We start from the raw sequence: 22,586 nt of genomic DNA, 5'->3' as shown, positions 1-22,586 counted from the left end.
AATTTCATTATTTGCAGTTTTTATCTTGAATGAATCACATTGACCCAAATACCCCATCTGCGAAATTTTACGCTAGAATTTCAATCCGTTTTGATATTAGAGCTGAAAGTATGATTTTTGAATCCCTATAGAATACTGTGTAATCCTAATATTGGTTGACCAAGTGGGTCACCTTTTTGTTCGTAAAATCCAAACTAAACACCTTTCAGCCCTCAAATTTCACAGGGTCAATGAGAAAAATATGAACTTTCTTCTTTTTCAAAATTTATCCTACTTCCAATAAAATTTGGGGTCCTTGGGATGATGCTATTACAGATCGGGCCATGTCCCTTTGATATTTTCTCAAATTATCAAGAGCTGCCTAAATAAACTACTGAACCAATACTAGACTTGTTTGTACTCATTGGAATGCATTTTTCATACTGATTCCAAAAATTGTTTGATTCAGAAATTCTGACATTAATGTTCCACACAGTCCAAAATTGGACCAAATTTTGTAAATTTGCTTTTGCCATTAGTAATGTTAGAAAGCAAATTCCTCCTCTTGAAAGAGCACTGAAACAAGCTTAGTAAAGATGAGACGTAAACATGCAATTCCACAAGACGTAAGCCACCACTGTAGGCAAAAGTGATAAACACATACACAGCCACCGCCATCCAAATTTATCAAAAGCTCAACTACACAAAAGAGTTAGATGAAGATATACAAAAAAATAAGTTTTTGCAAAAAAAATTATCATGAGCATGGCGAAGATGAGTGCATGCAAAGGAAGATCCATTGGGTTTGTTGCAAGTTCTCTCAATCACATTCATGCACATCAGATTGAAGCATTTGAAAAAATTAAGAAATGTTGGTCAGCAAGTCACATTGTTTTAGGGTGCTGAGGCTTGTGGATCAACGTTTAGGCGTTGTGCCTTTATGTGGCGCACTATAAATTATTATGGGCTTGTTTTTCCTTTTTTTTTATGTTATTTTAGTTCATGTATGTGTTTCTAACATTTGCCTCTTCCCCCCAGCAAATCCTTGAGAACAAAGAAACGGAAGAAATCTTACAGAAATCACCTAATGGACGGCGGCCAACCAGCGCCAAGCGACCTACCAGTGCCAAAAGACCAACAAGTGCTGTGAAAGACTCTTTCCTTGCACGTGAGTATAGTTTTGTGTGTCTCTCCTAAACAAACAGTCTATATTGAAACCTTTGAAAACTCACATTGCAGTTTAATTTAACAGTGTTTTCCCAAAACTTGCTCAGTCCATCACTCGCACTGTTGAGTACAGATATTGAATGTTTATATGAGTACTATCATGGTACAGATATTTTCATTAGGTGAAATACAGACTGTTCCATTCAACAAGGCTTCCTTTTCTTTCCTTTTCTTTTGCTTAATTTTATATACATTTATTCATAAATCACCAGAATTAAAAATATCTACAATATATTTATTTTAGAAGCAATGCCCACAACTGTAATTGGTGACTCTTTCACATAACCACTATAGAAATTACATTCATAAAACGGTATGATTTTTCAGGATTTTTCCTGATTTCAGGATATTTTGTGGCCAAAGTTTCTGCAATTGTATTGATTTTCAGCCCATTTTTGAGGGTTGAGGGAGGTATCTCATTCCAATTTTACGCTGTTTTGCAGGATTTTCTACTACTATCAGGATATTTCACAAGCTTTGAATCACACCCCTGTTCCACCATTTCTGGTACACGATTCAGATGCCAATATTACAATATGTTGGGTGTTTAGTATCACAAATCTGCCACTATGTTTCACCTTGGTAGTGACAGGGTATGTCACAAGCATCAACAACCCAGCATGTATGAATAAATTTGTCTCATTTCACTCTCAGACTTTCATTCTGCCAGTAGCAAGTGGCATGACGTATCAGCCAATGCAAAGTCTTGATTGTGTTTGTTTGTCTCAGGCTTGAGAATTTTCCTTTTTTTTTTTAAAAAAGGAATCCCTTTTTGGCCTAAATTTCAATGTTTTTATTTCCTGTTAGGCTGCTTTGAGCATTTTTGCCATATTTTACACACTTTTTCCTTTTTGCCAGAATTTTTTTTTTCCATTGAAATGTATTCTCATGCCTGTTGTGTGCAGTCATGTGCATCACGCTGCTCTGTGGTAAGAGGTATAACTGATAGTATGAAATCGACATTAGCCTAAGGAATATTTCTCATTTTATGAGGCCTAAGTAATATTTTCAATTTTATGTGGCCTAAGTAATATTTTTATTTTATGTCATACAGCACCAGATTCTATAACTAAGGAAGGACAAGAGAAAGATAAGAAACCCAAGAGACCGAGTAGTGCCAAGAACAAAGCTAGCAAACAGGTGTTTTATACAGAACATAGAAATGAAGTTGGTAAGTGGAACAATAGGATAAATAGTTTCAAATTAAATCTGTACTGGAACTTTTACAAAGTGTTAAGATGATGAAGTCTGATGGTATCAGACGCAGCGTAGCAAGTTGTAAACGTAAGTTCCAGTAAAAGATTTAATTCAAAACTTTGTGGCAAAGGTTTACACTTGCAGCACTTAGTATGTGTTATTACCTCAACGCATTGCATAGAAAGATGCTCCTTTTGGAATGCTCATTTTCAGTCGTACCTAACAGGCATCGCACAATAAAGTTGCACATTTGGTAGTTGGTAATCTGCGAAAGCTTGACATCAAACAATAATTTGCATATTTAAGCTTTCGTGTAACAAAGGTTTGCGCTCGTGGCACTTGTTGCGCATTATCACCACAACGCATTACACACAAGGATGCAGGTTTTGAAATGCTTGTTTTTCAGTTGTCACTATAGTAGGAATTCCAATTGAATGAACGCAACTTTCAACAGCTTTACATGATCCAACCGCGATCGTATATTGTGTATTTCAAACTGCAACCCGAACGCACGACCTTGGATACAATGCTAACCAATCACAAGTGTGTTGGCATCGTTGGAATCACTTCCGCGTTAATCACGCACAGTCGCACACGCTGGCGTACATCGCGCAGTGTAAGCACCCCGTCTTGTAAATGCTGCCAAGTGTGGAGGTGTGTGTGTTTTCCAACTGGGGAGATTCACACACCCATATTCAAACTGAGGAGATTGTTTTACACAAATCTCACAGCAACTGCCATACTGTGGAGGTTATTTTCAACTGTGGAGCTCCACGGTTGTTATCAGACTCCACAGTGTGAATGTGACAAAACACACACACCTCCACAGTTAGAACCATTTACAAACGCAAAAAGTCGTCACGCTATTGAAAGCTGCGTTCATTCAATTGGAATTCCCACTATAGCATCACACAGTAAGCTAGGACAGTGACTAGTGATTTTAAGGTCTACTATTAATAACCAGCGTATTTCTCATTTTGTTCTCACCAGGAACTGTATTCAAGCAATATCCTGACATTCTACAGAAGAGTAAAAAAACTAGTCCAAGGAAACCTTTACATCATCCTGTTATACCGGATAAAGAAGAACTTATCACAACAAAAGAGGTGAGCACAGTATTACTTGTACTTAGAGCTGTTGCTGGGGAGATGAATGGGGAAGCAAAATCAACATATTTTGCTCAAAATTGCAGCAAAAAGTGGAGATTTTCGTAATTTTTTGGTTTAACTGGAGGCAAGAGTTCTGACTGGGGACCATTTGCCTCCCACACCTCCTGTGGTGCTGCCACTGACCACAACTTTTAATTACATTTACAATGCTTATCTTAAGGGATCTGGAATGAGCGTTTTGAGCGTTTAGACAGTATTTTTTGTGGGACATGAGAGCACATCAGACATATCGATATGCATTCTGAATATGAAGAATGTCTTTCTGATATGAAATAATTTACATTTTTTTTAATTCACGATATAATACAAATTTTATAACAAATTATTAAAATTTGATATTTTTCACATTTTTGATATATAACAGTCCTCAAAGTAAATTTTATAAATCTAATGACATATTCTTAAAGTTTATGTAGCTGGGAGGAAAAGCTGACGATCAATTGAAAATTTTGACCTTTCATATTGAAGATATGTATTTTCTCCCAAAAAAGACCTAATTTGGTTTGGTGTTTTGGGAAAAAAATCCTTATCTTCAATACGAAAGGACAAAATTTTCAATTGATCGTCGGCTTTTCATCCCACCTACATACACCTTAAGTATAAATCATCAGATTTATAAAGTTTACTTCAAAATACTATTAAATATCAAAAATATCAATTTTTAATCATTTGCCATAAAATGTGTATTACATTGCTAATTTCAAAAATCAAAATTATTTGATATCAGAAGGACATTCTTCGTATTCAGAATGCAATTGAATATGTCTGATGTGCTCTAATGTCCCACAATAAATACTGTCCAAACGTTCATACCCCACCCTTAAAGGGACTCTTGAGAGATTTCACATACAAATTAAATGAGGAAATGTCACTTTGTTTTGATATATTGGATCTATAGAAACCCACCCAGTGGTAATTTGCAGAAAAAAGTCTGTAAAAAGGAAAATGAAAGCCATTTTGTGAGTTACTCATTGAGATTATCGCAGTTAAATTGTTTTGGGGAATTAAATTCCAGATATGGAACTTATACAAACATGGACAAGAAAATACTGTCATCGGTAACAAAAGTATCAAGTATGGGTTATTCCAGTTGAAATCTGTACACCCCCTGTTGAGGACATACCTTTATCTTCCACACAGGGAGTGTGAATTTCAAATGGGATTACTTGAGTAGATGATGCCTTGATACATCCCCGTTTGGGAGATTAAAGGGGGTGAATGGATTTCAAACTTGAGATAAAGGCTCAAATTGGAAAGAAATAACAAGAATACGTAAGAAATTGACATTGTAAAGGCTCATAACATTGCAACCATGAATGCTAGGGATTCAACAATAACATGCTGGTTTATAATTGGGGGATCGATTGCCGAATAGGGTGCAACTCTACTAGTCTTATTACAAGACTGCCCTACCCCAACCCTAAACCCTAACCCTAAACTCCGTAAAAGAGGACTGGACTCAAGTCTAGCAAGTTGCACCCTATTCGGTAATTGTACCTAATTGGGCAAGTTGATGACAATAATTTGGCCTTATTGATTTCAGGTCATGTCACATTTTGTAATTTTGAGTTTTTGTAGAAGCAATTACATAATATGATCTACATTCCTCGAAAAAAGTCTTGGAACACTTTTGTGTCAAGAGCGGAAAACGACACCCCTCTCCCCTGTGCAATGTTGGGAAATGCCAATGTCTTCAGCAGGTTTACAAAGTTTTCCAACATTGATTGATGGGGAGAGGGGAAGAGTAAATCATTGTTGTGGTGTCATGTTTGTCCATAAACAAAATACACATCATTTCCATGATCATTTTAAATTCTGCACTGAATTACGACAATGTGTGCCAAGTGTTCCAAGTACTTTTTTGAGGATTGTAGCTGTGTGTTCACAAAGGTTTTTTGAATCAGATGTAGTTAAGAAGCATAGTCCCCTGGTCATTTTCTATTTATCCACTCTCCCTAGATCAAAGAGAGCCCATTTTCATTTATCATGTTTTGTGTTAATTTTTTCAGTGGTTGAAGAGATATAATCTTGTAAAACTCAGGTTAGACTTAACCAAGCTCGTCTCCGGTCCAGACTGTACCCACATGAAGAAACATATCAGTACTCTACACAAATCAGTCTCTGCAAAGTAAGTATGGGCATCTTTTGTCAAATCTTGTGAAACTCAGATTATACGTAAGGTAGTTGTCCAACCAAGAGAAACCAAGATGGCAGATTTACCATAGCATTATTACATATCATTATGAATTTGGTCGACAGCCAAATCCGGATTCGGATTTTGGTTAATTCATGTTACGCATGCATTATTTTTGAATTGGATCGAACAAGGGATCAATGCTTTAAATAATAGAGGGTCAGCATATCAACTTTTTAACAGAGATGAGATGATAACAGCATAATAAGTAATTAAAAGAGGGTGGCTTACAGGGTTAGCTAACGGTGCATTGCGATGGTAACTGTTAAAAAATTGATATGCTGTCCTCTAAAGGTAAAGCATTGATCCCTTGTTCTCTAATTCAAAAATAATACATGTTTGATATGCTGCCCTCTATAGGTAAAACATTGATCCCTTGTTCTCTAATTCAAAAATAATACATGCTTAACATGAATTTACCAAAAGCCGAATCCGGCTTGTATATATTTGGTCTTTCCATCCTTCCCACATATAGCGTGTTTCTATTGAGTCCCCTGCATTTTACCGGTAAAACTGTTCGCCGTCAAATAGCGGCGAAAGGCGGATAATGGTCAGTTTCCATTGCACGTTGTTTACCGGTAAACACTCGATGAACAGCGTCAATTGACACACCTTAAAAGTTTGCCGGCGAAAGGTCGTGCACTGGGGTCAATCCCCGGGTCAATTGCAAAGCATTGTGGATTTTAATATTGTAGTATTTTCTTAATTGTTTGGCTAAAAATGAGGTAGCAAACACGAGAAAAGAAGACTGAAGAATAATGTTTTTTTATTAGCGTTTTCATTCGTTCTCGTACATCAAATTACGCCATTGGGAAATCCCCCTCAGTGATATCGACGTGAGTACTCAGTATTGTTGCGCGCAAAAAAAATAGGTCTTAGAATTTAATCTTTCACAGTTTAATTTCAATTTCTTTTTAGTGAATAGTAATTTAACATCAACACCATAATATTAAATTCATGAAATCTTTCTAATCTTCTGAAGCACACACCGCCGCGGATCCGAGTTGATTTCTATTTATTTCGCATGCACAGCTGGATTCATCCGCTGTTGTTGTCGCTTTATTTCATGGCTTTTACTAGGGTCATAAATCATAACTCATGTTAAATATTTAGCATAATATGTATAATGCAGGGATAATGCATTATGAATATTTCTTCCATTTACTTTATTTATAGCAAGTGAGTCAAATATTTGTATGTGATTAGGCCTAAGAATTTTTGCGAACGGAATGGTATAATACAGAAACAAGCTAGCTCATTGATGATGCAGAGGTCAATTTCGTGACTCAACTTCCGTTTTCTTCCCTGTATGCGCATTCAATCGGAACGGAGTGAGTTTCTATTGACGTTCAGCGGTAAGCATCCCCGCTATTTTCCTTCCTCAAGAAGGAAAACGTTACCGGTAAAAACTCACCTCTGTTTACCGGTAAATAGCGGGGAAGGTCAGTTTCTATTGAGCAGAATTAATCCCTTTACCGTCTTTTTACCGGTAAATGGTCCCAATAGAAACACGCTAATACATACGCTTTGAACGTATGTGAAAATGTTGAATGATCTCTTAGTTTAATACCTCTGTTTTATTGTGTCACTCTGATCAAAGACATCCCAAACTTGTGTGGAACAGAATGCATTCCTGGGAGAGTTTGTAGGGAGTGAAAAATTAAATCATGCAATAATAGAGGATGTGAGGAGACACTGAAGAAAACATCTTTAATTCTTATATAATCTATACACTGTTTATTACTATTGCTACATGCAGCTACATGTATTAAATAAATGAATATTACAATGATTAAAGAAAATGTCTAGTTTTCATACATTTACATGGTCATATTTCATTAATTCATTCATTCTTTCATTACTATTATTTCCATTAAACTATTTCCTTTGTTAAAATTTTTTAGATTGACAAATATTTCAAAATGTTAAAGAGTAAAATTAACAAAGATGGCCTTTTTGATTCTGCCTGATGACAGGAAAGTTTTGTCAGTTTATCCTGTACAAAGTATATGTGACACGATCAAGGGAAATGAGTCGGATGTCGCTAATATTGATTTTGAGATATTGGCAAAGAAAGTGTTTAAATTCTTTTGTTTTATATTGTTTTCAGCGATTGATAAATTGACATAACTTCACAAAGAAAAGTCAGATATCAACATGGGGTTTTCAGTTTCTGAAAGCTCTAAATGTCCTCTTTAGAAAAATGTGTAAAACTCATTTTCAACCAGGGCTGACATGTGACTCATTCCCCTTGATCATGTCACATATATGTTCAGAATTTTTCAGGCATTTCATTAATTTTTTGGCACTATCGAATGGCGTCCCCTAAAAAGGAAAAAAATATCAAATTATAGTATGTTCTGTTTGTTTGATAGTTTGTCTTTATTCATACATTGACAACATGACCTTAATCTCCCACACAGGGGTGTCGATTTAAAACGGAGTCACCCATTCAGGTAATCCCATATGAAATTCACACTCCCAGTGTGGAAGATTATGGTCATAGGCATATATGGATTTCAACTGGAATAGCCCAATGTTAGTGATTCAATAATAATCTAATGCAGAAGCCCGATTCAAATTCTTTTTAAAATGAAAGTCGTACTACAAGTATTTATAAACATCCAATGGTGTCAACGCTATGTGTAAATATTATAATATTTGCAGAATGACGAACAACAGTTAACTGTCCTATGTAACACATGAAGTGCTGTACATCTAGACATTAAGGCAAAATCGCCGTTCAAAATCGGTCATGTTGCCCTCTGTTTACATACATTATACATTGTATAAATACTTTCTGCGAACTTACAACGATAATTATAATACATTTACTTTAAATTTTACATGATAGACGATGCTAAGCATGAGTAGCGATCAAGGCAAAAGCAACTTTTCACTGTTCAAAAATCAGTCATGTCACCCTCTGATTACATAACAATATGCTTTGTAATTATATTTTTGCTGTTATATCTTACAAGGATAATTATGATACATTTTCTTTACATAAACTTTACGTGCGCAATATGCCGAGCATAAGTAACGATCAAGGCAAAAACTGGCTTTCACTGCTCAAAAAGTGGTCATATGTGACCGTACAGCCGAATGAGCCGTAAATGTCCTCAATTGTATTCTGAGTTACAGTGTAAAATGGGCATGAAGGTCATATTCATAGGTATTTCAATTTGGTGCTACGTGTAGCTCATTAAATGAGGTACACGTAGCACCAAATTGAGGTACCTATGAATACGACCTTCATGCCCATTTTACACTGTAACTCAGAATACAATTGAGGACATTTACGCTCATTCGTATGTACGTCACATATCACCTATTTACACAACAATATACACCGTAAAGCATGATCATACAATGATAATTATGATATATTTACTTAATAATATGAATCAGCAACAGTATTTTGATTACAATTTTGTTGACATTTTTTTACAGATACTGTACAATATTTCCAAGTGTCAATGTCAAGGTAAGATGTCAAATTATTTCAAAATAAATCTCGATCTACAATCAGAGACAGAATTGAAAATATGCAAACTGTCTTAAAAACTACATTTTAGTAATAATTAACTTCATTCCTTTCCTGAAGGCAGTATGTCTTTGCCTAGAAAAGTTCAATTTTTGCCTTTTGAAAGTACCACAATTTTTCGCCATATTCAGAGAAATCTTTTCTCCGATTGGCACCAAATGAACCAATCTTCCTTTTACGCGCTACTAAGGGGCTGTGCAATTATTATCTGCCCGGGGGAGGGTAAAATAAGTAATGTTGTTTTGCCACATCTGGGCTGACAGGACCCATGTCATTCACCCCATGGGCACTGCTATATTTCTAACAGTACCCCTGATTGAAATTACATGATATAATCATCTGAGTAGCCTATCAAATAGAGCTTTTAGAACTCTTAGCAATTTTAAACTTAATCTCCAATTGGCTACTGACTAATCTTACCATATATCTGATTGGCTCAATACATGATATAGTCCTCTTTGTAACCAATCAAAATACTTCTTAGAGGCAGCAAGTGCCGATAGTGGAAGGGAATGTAGTAAATAATGACATGAATATGGATTTTTTTTATAAAGATCTATACATTGTACTGTAAAGGTGAGTATCGATATATATGGGTGCCCCACAAAGAGCAGTGTGAAAATATAAACAAAATCATGTGCCATCTTTTATTGGTAAATTATGCTTTACAAATCCACTTGATTACTCACGTTTTTAGACGTTTCATCTTCCTACGGAAGACTTCATCAGTAATGTGATGAACCAGCAACACTCCTACTCTCATCTCCAGAGGGTGTAGTTCTTTGTAATAGCTGGTCATATACATGATTGAGTGAGTATGTCCCTTCATCGCGGTTGACGTTGGCCCCCCGTTTTCTGATCCACATTGCTTCTCTAATCCATCTGGTTTGCTTACATGAGTCTTTGTCGATTACTTTGGCTCCATCCCAATCAATGACATGGTTTTGTTGCGAAACATGGTCTGTGATGGCGGACTTGTTAATTTCATCGACCGACTCCTTTCGAACAGCGCGTGTGAATTTCCTCTCTGTTATCTTTTCCGATTCTTTTAAATGTTCTTTCAGTCTTACCCGAAAGGTCTGCGGTTTCCCCAATGTACGACTTCTTGCAACTTTTGCATGGTATTTCGTAAACACAATCGCAAGTTTTGGTGGCTTCTATTTTGTCTTTGGGGTGTACAAGGTTTTGTTTCAGCGTATTGTGTGGTCTCATCGCTGTCTGGATGTTATGCTTTTTAAACACACGTTGCAGTCTTTCCGATACACCTTGGACATATGGTATCACTACCATGCCCTTACTTCTTTCTGTGTTCTTGTCCTTTACTTTCTTCTTCGCTTTGGTTTTATCTCTGATCTGATGTTTTACTTTTTCAATCGTCCAGTTAGGATATCCACATTGATTTAGCGCATGTTTGATGTGTTCTTCCTCCTGTTGTTTATCCTCCTCTTCCGTTACAATCGCGTCTTTCCGATCAAGCAATGTTCTGACTACACCCAATTTTTGGTGTAAGGGATGTTGCGAAGCAAAGTTTAAATACTGGTCGGTGTGAGTTTTCTTTCTGTACACTGTTGTCTTTACCGAACCGTCTTCTTTCCGATTGATCAGCGTATCGAGGAAAGGTATTTTTCCTTCTGCTTCTTCCTCGTGCGTGAACTTAATGTTGTTGGTTGGATCCGCTTTGTTGAGGTGATCTGTCAGTTCTTGCGTAGTGCCCTACTCCTACAGTAGGAGTGTTGCTGGTTCATCACATTACTGATGAAGTCTTCCGTAGGAAGATGAAATGTTTAAAAACGTGAGTAATCAAGTGGATTTGTAAAGCATAATTTACCAATAATTGATATCTAACAATCCTGATGAACTTATTCAAAGACATGTGCCATCTTGTCGATCATGATTAGCATGTCAGCACAGCAAAACTCCTTGGATAAGTTTCAAGCTTCTTCTGGAGTATATGATTCAAGAAACATTGTTGCAGCTATATGGTTATGTAAAATTTCATAGTATTCACTATTTACTTTCTGTTCAGTTCAGTTTATTTCTTCCAATTTACAAGTGAATGGTGATACACAGTAGGGAGGAAGAGTGGATGAGGATGCCACTAAACACACAGCGTGATGTTGTGATACCCTTTGAATATAGTTTTAAAATAATACAATAATATTAAATTAACCCTAACTGTACAAAACCACTGTTCACAAAGCATAGGCATGGGCAGGTATCACACGTGATGCGATTGTGTCATCATGTGAAAAGTTATATGGTCGCGGAAAGCTTGGCCGCGCAAGCTACACCCCTGTGGCAAGGTAGGCCTGTGCACGTGTCTGGCACCCGAGGGGTTGTTGGTTCAAAACCGCACCTGAGAATTTCTCTTCTGCTTATGTTAGGGTTAAGAATGCCTTAATTTTACTCTTTTATGTGTATCTTAACCCTAACCATACTAAACAACACAAAACCACAGTTCACAAAGCATAGGCACGGGCAGGTATCACACATGGCACCCGAGGGGTCAGTGGTTCAAAACGGCAACCAAGAAAAAAAGTTTCTCTTCTTCTTTCTTTCTTCCTTTTTCCTTTCCTTCCTCCTCTCCAAAAAGCAGCTAGGGTGTTAGGGTTAAGGAAGCAAAAGACATGTATAAGTTAATACATTAAGGAGAACAAGCCTTGCAAGTAGAAATGAAAAGATTTATGATTGAGAGATTCAACAAAAGCATAGAGTTGCATACAATATTATACATTTTTTTATAACCAGTAGGAACATCTAAAAGTCATTAAACAATTTTCACAATATCACATGTAGGTTACATAGCAAATGTATTGGATACATTTCATTGTATATTGAATATATTGCAATTAACATTTATTTATCAAGCCACTATAGTTCTACAAACTTAAGTAAACTTGTATTTATGGTGCTTGGAATATCTGTACTCCACTGCCTTCTCCTACAAAAAGGTATTGATCATTATGAGAGAGAGCAATACCCCAAGGGTAATTAACCTCTGTGGTCACACATCCCTTGTACACTCTTCCTGCTGCATACTTATATATAGCCTTTGGATCACCCTGATTCACCACAAACACATCATCCTTTGTACTACAGCACACATACCTAGGCTTCCATTTAGTGACTTCAGCAGGAGGCTCAATAGTGTGGAGACATTTGCCTGCATAGTTTAATAATTGAAGTTTGTCTTTGCCATTTGCAATAACAATCTCTTCTTTAGATGTTACAGCAAGACTCATTGGTACAATGGATGTTGTAAAATGGGCTTGGTCTCTCCCATCACTAGAATAGATTGATATTGCCTGTTTTAGTTGAGTATATTTATAAGTCTTTCCTAATACAATGCACCCATATTTATCTACAGTCACTGCCTCCACTGTACTCCCAAATTCTTTATCCTTATTCCTTGTTTCAAATTTATTAAGTAATTGATACTTGTTATTGTAAAGCTGGCATGAACAGAAAGAAGGGAACACATATACATCACTAGGAGTAATGCTAACACACTGAAATTTTGGTAGCTCAAAATGGTGTAGTACATTGCCTGTCAAAGAATACACTATAACATCTGACTTAGGCCTACTATAAGCCCCAAAGTTGTTATTATTAGATACAACAATTTTTTCATCTGAAGTTACTGCAATTCCCTTTGGAGAATTATACAAAAGGACCTGTCCTCTCTGCTTCCATTGGTGACCAACCACACATGTAACCACTGGCATTGGAATATTGGGTGCGAATTGGTGCAGGTTTTCTTCTACCTCATTGACCTCGAGGTCAATGACCTTTTGAAAGGAGCATGACAGGTCAGGTGTGCAGTTGGACACAATGTCAGAATTGGAACCTGTCTCTACCAAATGTTCACCTAGCTCTTTGATGCTATCGATTTCCGTCTTTTTCCCATTCAGACAGTATTTTATATCAGTAAGCTTCTTGATATGCGCTGTATTCAACCTGTCAACGTCGCTCAGAACAGTTTGAAATACGTTTTCTACCTTTTGCATGTAAAGTGCTTTCCTCATGTTCAGTTTACTTCTGATTTTATCGGCAGAACATGAAATCTCCTCTTCAATATTCTCAATCTTATCTATAGCATCTTGAATTTCTTCTTTCTTCTCATTACATTTCTTCATCTGGTCCTTTAATCCAGTCAGCTTGTAATCAGCTGCTTGCTGCAGAGTAACCGTATCATGATCATGACAGCACTGTTTTGAGTCAATACAGTCTTCGCAGACTAGTTTGTCGCAAGTTTCGCAATAGAATTGTGTTTCTTCGTTATCGTGCTCATTACAATACGTCTGTTCGTCAACGCAAGAGGGACTTGCTTTTTCAGATAATTTCTCTTCTACTGTTAACACTGTATGGTGTTTCATAGCCTTCCATGCTGTATGAATATCATGACAAGACTCACACAAGTAATGCTTGCAGTCCTGGCAGTACACAATGGCCATGTTGTCAGGTTCTTCGCATTGGTCACATGACTTTGATGAAGGATCTTCTTTGTCCTGTAGAAAAACAAAATGAAAGTTTCATACTTACATGCTAACCATATAAACCTACAAGTCACATTTGCTGTATTTTAGTATCAATGAATATTAATTTGATCAATTGTACACCAGCAAACATGTTTTTAGACATTTTTTATAAGAGGAATTATAATTACTGCATGCAGCTACAATTGAAAAATGTCAAAATGTTATTGTAAAATATTTGTTGGCTATCATTTTTAGAAAATATTTTGTTAACTTTTATGTTAGAATGTTTTGTAGGAAGTTTAACAGTGCATCCAGTCAGCCGGAAATAAATCAGTTAATGCATCTGGGGAAAGTGAGAGTCTACTTTTACTTCCCTGTTTACATACACTGGTTCAGCCTTAACAGACTGTAGGCTGTAGCTACTATAGGCTATTTGCAGGGAGGCGATAAGTTAAAGTGACTGCTTATAGGTTCGAATTTCAACCAGCCTAATCATGAAGCTCCTGTGGGAAGAGGTTATTAAAATGTTTGAGTGCCAGAATTTGATATTAGCGTGATGCTGAAATGAATCATTTTTGGACTGTTTTTTCTCTTTCCTATTTTTTTTTCTGAATAAAAGACAGAAAATGAATTAATTTTCATTAGCTGACACAGTATGATAAATGACACAGTGTCAGTGATAATGATTTATGAAATCAAGCAATAGAGAACAACAAAACCATAGAGCTGTATATAGCATGAACATCTCATGTTATCACAGTTGACATGATATGATGTGTACCCCTCCCCACCCTCGTAATCATACTTTAATAGTTATATATTGATAACATTCATTGGATCAGTACTGAGCTCAGATCATAAGGACAAGGTAACCAGTCTGAATAAGGCTGTGTAATAATTATATGAGGGAGGGGGTAATATTTCCAAATGGGGTGCCAAAATTGCCTCCCCCTCTGTCTTGGCCTGCCAACAATCTTTCCCATCCCCTCTGGGCCTGTCAAAAAATCTTTGTACCCCCTCTCGGGCTTAAGACTTTAGAGTATCTTAATTAGGAGCATGGGCATCAATCCGGGGGGGGGGGGATGTGTCCCCAACTTTTGGCAAAATGACTAATTTTTTGTTCTTTTCAGCCACTTTTGACAATTCAGGCCGATTGCCCCCCCCCCCACACTCAAGCCGGATTGGCGCTAATGATTCGGAGGCCCATAAATGTGTGCCAAATTGCTTGTACCCTTTATAAAACCTGCCAAAAATGAGCCCCCCCCCTCTTTGCTTGCCACAAAATTGTTGCCCTGCCCCCTGAATGTTACCTTCACCCATTACACAGCCCCTAAATGTGCATGGGAATTGATAGAAAAACTGGTGCTTATTTAATTACATAATTATTTTACATTAGGCTGAGTAAAAAAAATACATGTTTCTCGCCTGCGCCTTAACTCCTCCTTTTTTGAAGATTTTTCAAATTTCTTTTTATTTTGTAAACTTTCAGTTATAACTTGTTGAAAAAGATGTTTCAGAAGTTGAAACTTATTTTACGGCTTTGTAAATGCATAATACATCATTTAAGAAGAGTTTTGTGATCACTGAGGGGCCTACCTCTCAAAACAATAAAATAAAAAGGGCCTCCTCCTTTTTTTCAGATATCAATTTGTATGTCGAATACCCCAAATATGGCGCCAAATACAGGTATTTTAGCGTCATTTTCCAATAAAAATAGAAAATAAAAAGCCCTCATCCTCCTAATTTTTAAAAACCGGACGAGAAACATATTTTTATTTTTACTTGGCCTTACCTCTTCCATGTTGAGTGTTGCCTGTAAACTGTTAACCACAAAGTGAGCTGGAAATCCTTCAATTCCCTCTGCTGGTATTGGAGTTGGTCTCATACAGTTTGGACAAGTCAATACTGTGGAATCGTCCTTCTTATTTGTCTTTGCCCATCTTGTTAAACATTCTTCGCAAAACGAATGGAGACATGGTAATGCACGCGGGTTCTTAAAAGGCTCAAGACAGATGCCGCAGTGAAGAAAGTCCTGGTCTATTTTCTGTGCTAAAGAGCTAGCCATAACATTAACATATAGGATAATGCAACCGCTGTTTATGACGTAATTGAGACAGTGCTAATCATGATCACATCACAAATTATGGAATGCAGAGAATTTAATATGAGTTTAGTCCTTGCAATGCAGTATTATCTTTGTAGGCAAGAAATTTACCCGGAAATTTACTTAATTTGCCTCACTTCTCTGACAGCTATAATGGGAAGCTGCCAGGGAAACACCACATGTTGCGTTTATACTGCTGTGATGATGTTATACTCTCACTAATGTGGCAGTTCGGCCGTACACTTACACCGCAATTCTGCACCTGGAAATTGTTTTCAAAAGTGTCCACTCGAAAACTAACACATTTACTTGCACCCGTAAATATTTAGTTGAAGTCTTTGTAAAAATAGTCCAATTGTGCTACACAATTTGTGGTTACTTGCATAATGATGCTGAGTGTACTGCAAACATTTCTCAAAAGACAGAAATAGACATGCATGAGATGGGTGTTTTTCGTGTCATAATACATGACTCGATCATTCTATTTTGCCAGAGTATGTACCAACTACACACATAAGTCATCCCGCCTGCCAGATAGTTCATGCAATAGATTTCTTACCACAGCACACACAGGAAACTCAAGGAAAGTCCCACCTCTCACACAATTCATGCAATATATGAGTGCCTAGATTGAGGTCAAAATGTTGCATATATTATGTATGGATATTGGTGGTATATGACATGATCGGGAAAGAAGCAAGCAGTGTCACATAGAATATTTTATTTTGGCATAACTTATTTCTTATTTAGGGCAGTGTTTTAGATCCACACTTTGTACAACAACAACAAAATCACAGTTTTCATTTAAAAAAAAGTTCTACTTAATGTAAGTCCTGCATCTAAAAATATATCCTTCATACGAACCTGAAGGGATGAGTCCCATTTCCTATGTGCAGTGGCGTAGCCAGCACTTTTTCAGAGGGTGGGCAAAGGGGGGGGGGGAGCCAACTTTTAAGGGGGCAAACTTTGACAAAAATGGGCTAAAAAGTACAAAAAATGCTAAATATCTTACATATCAGGGCGACCGGCATCCCACAGGGGGCAAGACTTATCACAGGGGGGCAGCTTCCCCCTTTGCCCCCTTGGCTATGCCACTGCCTATGTGGCTGTGCGTATAGGTGTTTCATGCTAGCAAACACAGGCACACACTCGCACTTCACTGCAATGGGGAACTGTCCTCGGTTTCTGGAGGTCTGCAAACAACCACAATTGCTTGTTTGCGACAAAAATGAGCTAAAAAGTACAAAAAGGGCCTAAAAATTTTAAATATCAAGATGGCATCCCACGGGGGGAAGTTGTCCCCCCTGAGCTACCCCACTGCTTGGTTGCAAAGTAAGAACATGGGCCTAGGTTTTGAGCCCACTGCATTGGGCCATTCCAGTTGAAATCCACACCCCCTATAGAGGACATGATCTTAATCGCCCACACAGGGAGCATGGAATCACCCATTCAGGAAGGCCCAATTCTAAATTCACACTCCCTGTGTGGAAGATTAATAAGGTCATGTCTTCCATAGAGGGTGTATGGATTTTAACTGGAATAGCACATTTGGGCCAGACATTTGCCCACATAGTGTATACACTTACACCCTATGAAAACTTTTGACTCTAGTAAAGACTTGAGAGACTTTGTTGATATTTATTTATTAACATTTAATTTACACCCACAGTCTCATCAGCATAAATGTACTGGTATATCTCCCATGATATGGGAACCCTGTAATAACATACTGGTATGTATTATATATGATAATATAGAGTATACATTAGGGACTAGTGCCAAAAGGCCATATCTCTGCAATAGCTGCAGTGTTCTGTGCACGGTGGAAGGGAATCTGGTCAATTTTAGGCTCCACAGAAGCCCAAAACTGAAAAATGCTCAGATTTAAACAAAACTGGTCACATATATTTTGTTGTGTAAAAAGAAACAAATACATTTTCATGTCAAAATGCGAATTTTGTAGCAATTTTGACTTCCACATTGTGTTTCTTCATGCCTTTTTTGCCATATTTATATCAATAAAAAAGATAATAATGGTTCCTATCACTTGGTGGCAACCTAACAGCAAGCCCATCCTGTTATCTCTAAGAACCCCTATACCAAAAATTCACCATCTCTAAGGTTCATTAAATTACAAAAAAAAGTCCTTTATTCCAAAGGTTCAACATTACTAATTGGTTCTTTACTTCTAAGGTTCGATATCACTAATTACCTATAGCTTCCACAACTGGACTGGGTATAGTATTTCAAATGAAAGTTTCCCAATTATCTGTTCTATTTGAAACCCATACTCCCTCTGTCGATATTTTAATATCTAGGAATATCTTTTTACTCTAGTGCTTTGAATATTTGTACTCCATTTCTGCCTTTGTCAAGATGAACTCCAACAAATAGTTTCTGATCATCATGAGAGAGAGCAATACCCCATGTGTAACTGACTTCTGTGGTCACACATCCCTTGTACACTCTTCCTGCTGCATACTTATATATGGCATTTGGATCACCCTCATTCACCACAAACACATCATCCTTTGTACTACAGCAGACATGCTTGGGTTTCCACAAAGTGACTTCAGGAGGAGGCTTAATGGTGTGAAGATGTTTGCCTGTATAGTCTACCAATTGAAGTGTGTCCTCACCATCTGCAATAACAATCTCTTCTTTAGATGTTACAGCAAGACTCCATGGTGCAATGGATGTTGCAAAGCAGCCTCGGACTTTCCCATCAGGAGAATAGATTGATATTGCATAACACTGTTGCACTTTCCGATCACTACATGGAGGATTTACTTGACCAAAATAACTCATCCCTAATATAATGCTCCCATTCTTATCTACAGTGACTGCACGTGTTGATTGCAATCCCTAAAGACATTTGGTACATTTATACTTGTTTCAAATTCATTAAGGAACTTGTACTTGTTACTGTAAAGCTTACATGTTTTGGAAGTGGGGAACACATAAACATCACCAGAAGTAATGCTTACTACACAATGAGAAGATGGCTTAAATGTATGTAGTAAGTTGCCAGACAAAGAATACACTCGAGCTTTTGATTCTATTGTCAGTAGCATGTAACCAGTTTCCACATCTGATGGTATCACCATCTTTCCATCTGAAGTTACTGCAATTCCCTCTGGAGTTTCCAATTCAGATACATATACCTGTCCTATTTGCTTCCATTGGTAACCATCCACACATTTAAACGCTGGCATTGGAATATTGTGTGTGAATTGATACAGGTTGTCATCTACCTCATTGACCTCAAGGTCAATGACCTTTTGAAAGGAGGCTGACAGGTCAGATGTGCAGTTTAACACAATTTCAGAATTGGATCCTGTCGCTACCAAATGTTCACCTCGCTCTTTGATGCTATCGATTTCGGTCTTTTTTCCATTTAGACAGTATTTTATATCAGTAAGCTTCTTTATGTGTTCTTTGTTTAACTTATCAACATCAGTTACAACTTTATTAAATACATTTTCTACCACTTTCATGCAAGTTGCTTTCTTTGTGTTAAGTTCACATCTGATCTTATCAGAAGAACTAGATATCTCCTTTTCGATATTCTCGACCTTATCTATAGCATCTTGAATTTCTTGTTTCTTCTGATTACATTTTTTCATTTGGTCCTTTAATCCAGTCAGCTTTTTATCTGCTACCTGCTGCAGAGTAACCGTATCATGATCACGACAGCACTGTTTTGAGTCAATACAGTCTTCGCAGACTAGTTTGTCGCAAGTTTCGCAATAGAATTTTGTTTCTTCGTTATCGTGCTCACTACAATACGTGTGTTCGTCAACACAACTTGCTTCTTCAGATAGTATGTCTGCTACTGTTAACACTGTATGGTGCTTCATAGCCTTCCATGCTGTATGAATATTATGACAAGACTCACACAAGTAATGCATGCAGTCCTGGCAGTACACAACAGCTGGTTTGTCTAATTCCTCACATTGGTCACATGATTTTGATGAGAGATTTTCTTTCTCCTGTGGAAAAACAAAATGAAAGTTGCGGTACAGGTATTTTTTATATCTACCACATGTATAAGCCTATTGAAGTTATGCAGGGGGGGACTTAACGCAAATGACCATACAGCCATACAGGTATGCTCCCCCTGAAAGGCCATTGTCTTGGGACCACATCACCAAGCAGCTCCGAAAGACCCCTGAATTTGACCAAAATAGAGCGCTGATTTTCATCTCTAAAAGACCCCTAAGATGCATTCCTCACATTTCTGTTTTTTCTAGGCATTTTTTAATTAGACAGCCAAGAAAGACCTTTGATTTTGACCGTTCACAGCTCCGATAGACTCCCTTTTACCGGTACGTTATCAGCTCCCAAGTCTCTATAATTCTGGGGAGCATACTACCAAAATTGATGACCACCCCCCCTCCCATCCCGAGGTTATGCCAAACTGATAAGTCTAAAGGGGGACATAATCATTTACTGGGCTTTTTTTCAGTGACAATTACGCTATATGAGAATGGGCTCGATGCGCTGGTGACAGGTGTACACATGCGCATGTTTTAAGAACCCGATTGGTGCACTGAAGCAAAATATCTGGTTAAAAGTGTGCATTAAACATGATTCAATCATAACCGCAACACACCCTGCATAAATCACTAAAAAGTCTGCTTTGTCTGTAAAAAATAGCAAATTGCATGGGCCAAAATGTCAAAATTCTAGATAAATAATACCCCAAAACTTCCTGTGAAATTTAAATAGGCTTCAAAAATCAATTGTAGAGGGGATAAAGGTGGGGGAGGGGCACATCAAAAAACGTTCCACTGGAATTTTTAGGTGGTGGGTCTTTGGGAGCTGGCGTACCGGTTAAAGGGGGTCTTTTGGAGCTGTGAACAATTAAAATGTGGACTTTTGGAGCTACGAATAGTCAAAATCAAGGGTCTTTCTTGGCTTTCTGGTTGAAAATTGCCTGAAAAAACCTTTTAGAGCTTAAGTTATCAAAATCAAGGGTCTTTCAGAGCTCTATTTTAGTCAAATATAGGGAGCTGCGAAATCCAAAAAGGGGGATCTTGCCGGGGTAGCATACCCATATGGTCATTTGTGTTAAGTGCCCCCCCCCTTCCCCAGGTAAAGGTCTAGCTGCTCTTGTCTTGACCAGAAGGAAGACTTCTGTTGAAGAGGTTTGCATTTGAAAAATCCTCATGCACCCCCATGAATAAACAAGGGCTATTTTCGTAGAAACTTCTCAAAATAGTATAGTTACCAAAAAAAATTTTGAACCTTGCATTTAGGGCCTAATTTGTTGTCAGTAAATGTAAATGTGTTACGTAACTTTACGTACCTTTTCCATGTTGAGTGTGTCCTGCAAACTGTTAACCAGGAAGTGAGCTGGAAACCCTTCAATTCCCTAGCTCTGCTGGTATTGGAGTTGGTCTCATACAGTTTGGACAAGTCAATACTTTGGAATCGTCCTTCTTATTTGTCTTTGCCCATCTTGTTAAACATTCTTCGCAAAACGAATGGAGACATGGTAATGCACGTGGGTTCTTGAAAGGCTCAAGACAGATGCCGCACTGAAGAAAGTCCTGGTCTATTTTCTCTACTAATGAACTAGCCATAACATCCTATAAATCTCACTAGTATAGCAATGTAAGTTCTTGCACTATAAATATACTGACACGGTCATGGTGCACTTGCTGTCAGTATGAGAAACAGGTCCATTTTGTCAACAACGCACACTTAAAAATTTGGTCTTTACTCCATAGCCACTCCAACCTGTGTGAGATAACCTTAACTTCCAGGATCAGGTGTTTTCACAGTATAAACAAGCAGAAGAATGTTGGCCTATACAACCCAACACATTATTTGTACATTAGGCACCAGACAAAGTAGAATTAAGTCTTTCCAAAAATTGTTCAATTAAACAGTGGTTTGTATTGTTGGTAGCTGCATTACAACACTGAGTAAATACATGTCTTTCAAAAGACAAAAAGAAACCCACAGTTGCCTGCATGCTTGCACACTAAGCCCCACCGCCCACACAATTCATGCAATATACAAGTTGATCAAACTTTGAGGTCAAGTTCATAATGCAAGTTGTTGTCATGCATGGATGTTGGTGGCAGTATGACATGAACAGGAAAGAAGCAGGCAGTGTTGAGAATAACTTTGTCATAAAATTTATATCAGGGTCTATGGGCATAATATATTTCAATTTTTAATTCACACCTTTATTTTTATAACAATAAAAAGAAAAAATAAGACAATATCAAATCATAAGACAATATCAAGTCATCAATATGGCCAGCATGGACATCTCTTTTTATGAGACATAAAAGTTGACATCAGACAAGGCCTGAATTAAATTGGGGCATAGGCCAAAAAAAAAATTGTTTGGCTTTAACATAACAAAGAAAATAGGGTAGGTATAGGAATAGTTTGTAAGTGCACAATCACAATCTGACCCAATCTGGCCCAAGAGGGCATGTTTTGCCAATTTAGTACTGTTAGTAAATTATCATCATCAATATGCGCAATTAATAATAATAACATGACGATTCTTTTATAGCGCTTTACTCCAAAGTCCCTTTATTGCTGAAAACCTTAGATTTATCCCTAGTATGGTTGTAAAGTCCTCAGCTTTTATAAAGCCATTTGGGGGGGGGGGCATGTGTATTTGAACTTGTATATCATCTTCACCATACTCTTCTCATATTGAATG

General features: G+C 37.4%; 3 protein-coding genes across 3 annotated transcripts in view; 1 reads left to right on the top strand and 2 right to left on the bottom strand.

Moving 5' to 3' along the window:
- Positions 1 to 22,586, top strand: part of LOC140165081 (von Willebrand factor A domain-containing protein 3A-like) — a 61,271-nt gene that overhangs the window by 30,041 nt on the left and 8,644 nt on the right. Inside the window, exons 22-26 of the mRNA XM_072188504.1 lie at positions 1,018 to 1,147; positions 2,261 to 2,377; positions 3,394 to 3,509; positions 5,582 to 5,700; positions 9,220 to 9,253. Coding sequence (XP_072044605.1) covers positions 1,018 to 1,147; positions 2,261 to 2,377; positions 3,394 to 3,509; positions 5,582 to 5,700; positions 9,220 to 9,253 — 516 coding nt within the window. The remainder of the gene's footprint in view (positions 1 to 1,017; positions 1,148 to 2,260; positions 2,378 to 3,393; positions 3,510 to 5,581; positions 5,701 to 9,219; positions 9,254 to 22,586) is intronic.
- Positions 11,147 to 16,507, bottom strand: LOC140165080 (tripartite motif-containing protein 2-like). The gene is made up of 2 exons (XM_072188503.1): positions 15,584 to 16,507; positions 11,147 to 13,821 (listed from the first exon to the last, which is right to left on the bottom strand). Exons 1-2 carry the CDS (start codon positions 15,854 to 15,856, stop codon positions 12,217 to 12,219), a joined length of 1,878 nt encoding a protein of 625 aa, XP_072044604.1. The 5' UTR covers positions 15,857 to 16,507; the 3' UTR covers positions 11,147 to 12,216.
- Positions 17,068 to 21,346, bottom strand: LOC140165079 (E3 ubiquitin-protein ligase TRIM33-like). Its single transcript, XM_072188502.1, has 2 exons — positions 21,207 to 21,346; positions 17,068 to 19,887 (listed from the first exon to the last, which is right to left on the bottom strand). Exons 1-2 carry the CDS (start codon positions 21,213 to 21,215, stop codon positions 18,730 to 18,732), a joined length of 1,167 nt encoding a protein of 388 aa, XP_072044603.1. The 5' UTR covers positions 21,216 to 21,346; the 3' UTR covers positions 17,068 to 18,729.

This window comes from Amphiura filiformis, chromosome 11 (assembly GCF_039555335.1).
Source record: "Amphiura filiformis chromosome 11, Afil_fr2py, whole genome shotgun sequence".
Classification (NCBI taxonomy): domain Eukaryota; kingdom Metazoa; phylum Echinodermata; class Ophiuroidea; order Amphilepidida; family Amphiuridae; genus Amphiura; species Amphiura filiformis.
Note: the sequence above shows the minus strand (reverse complement) of the source record. Positions and strands in the feature narration are given on the sequence as shown.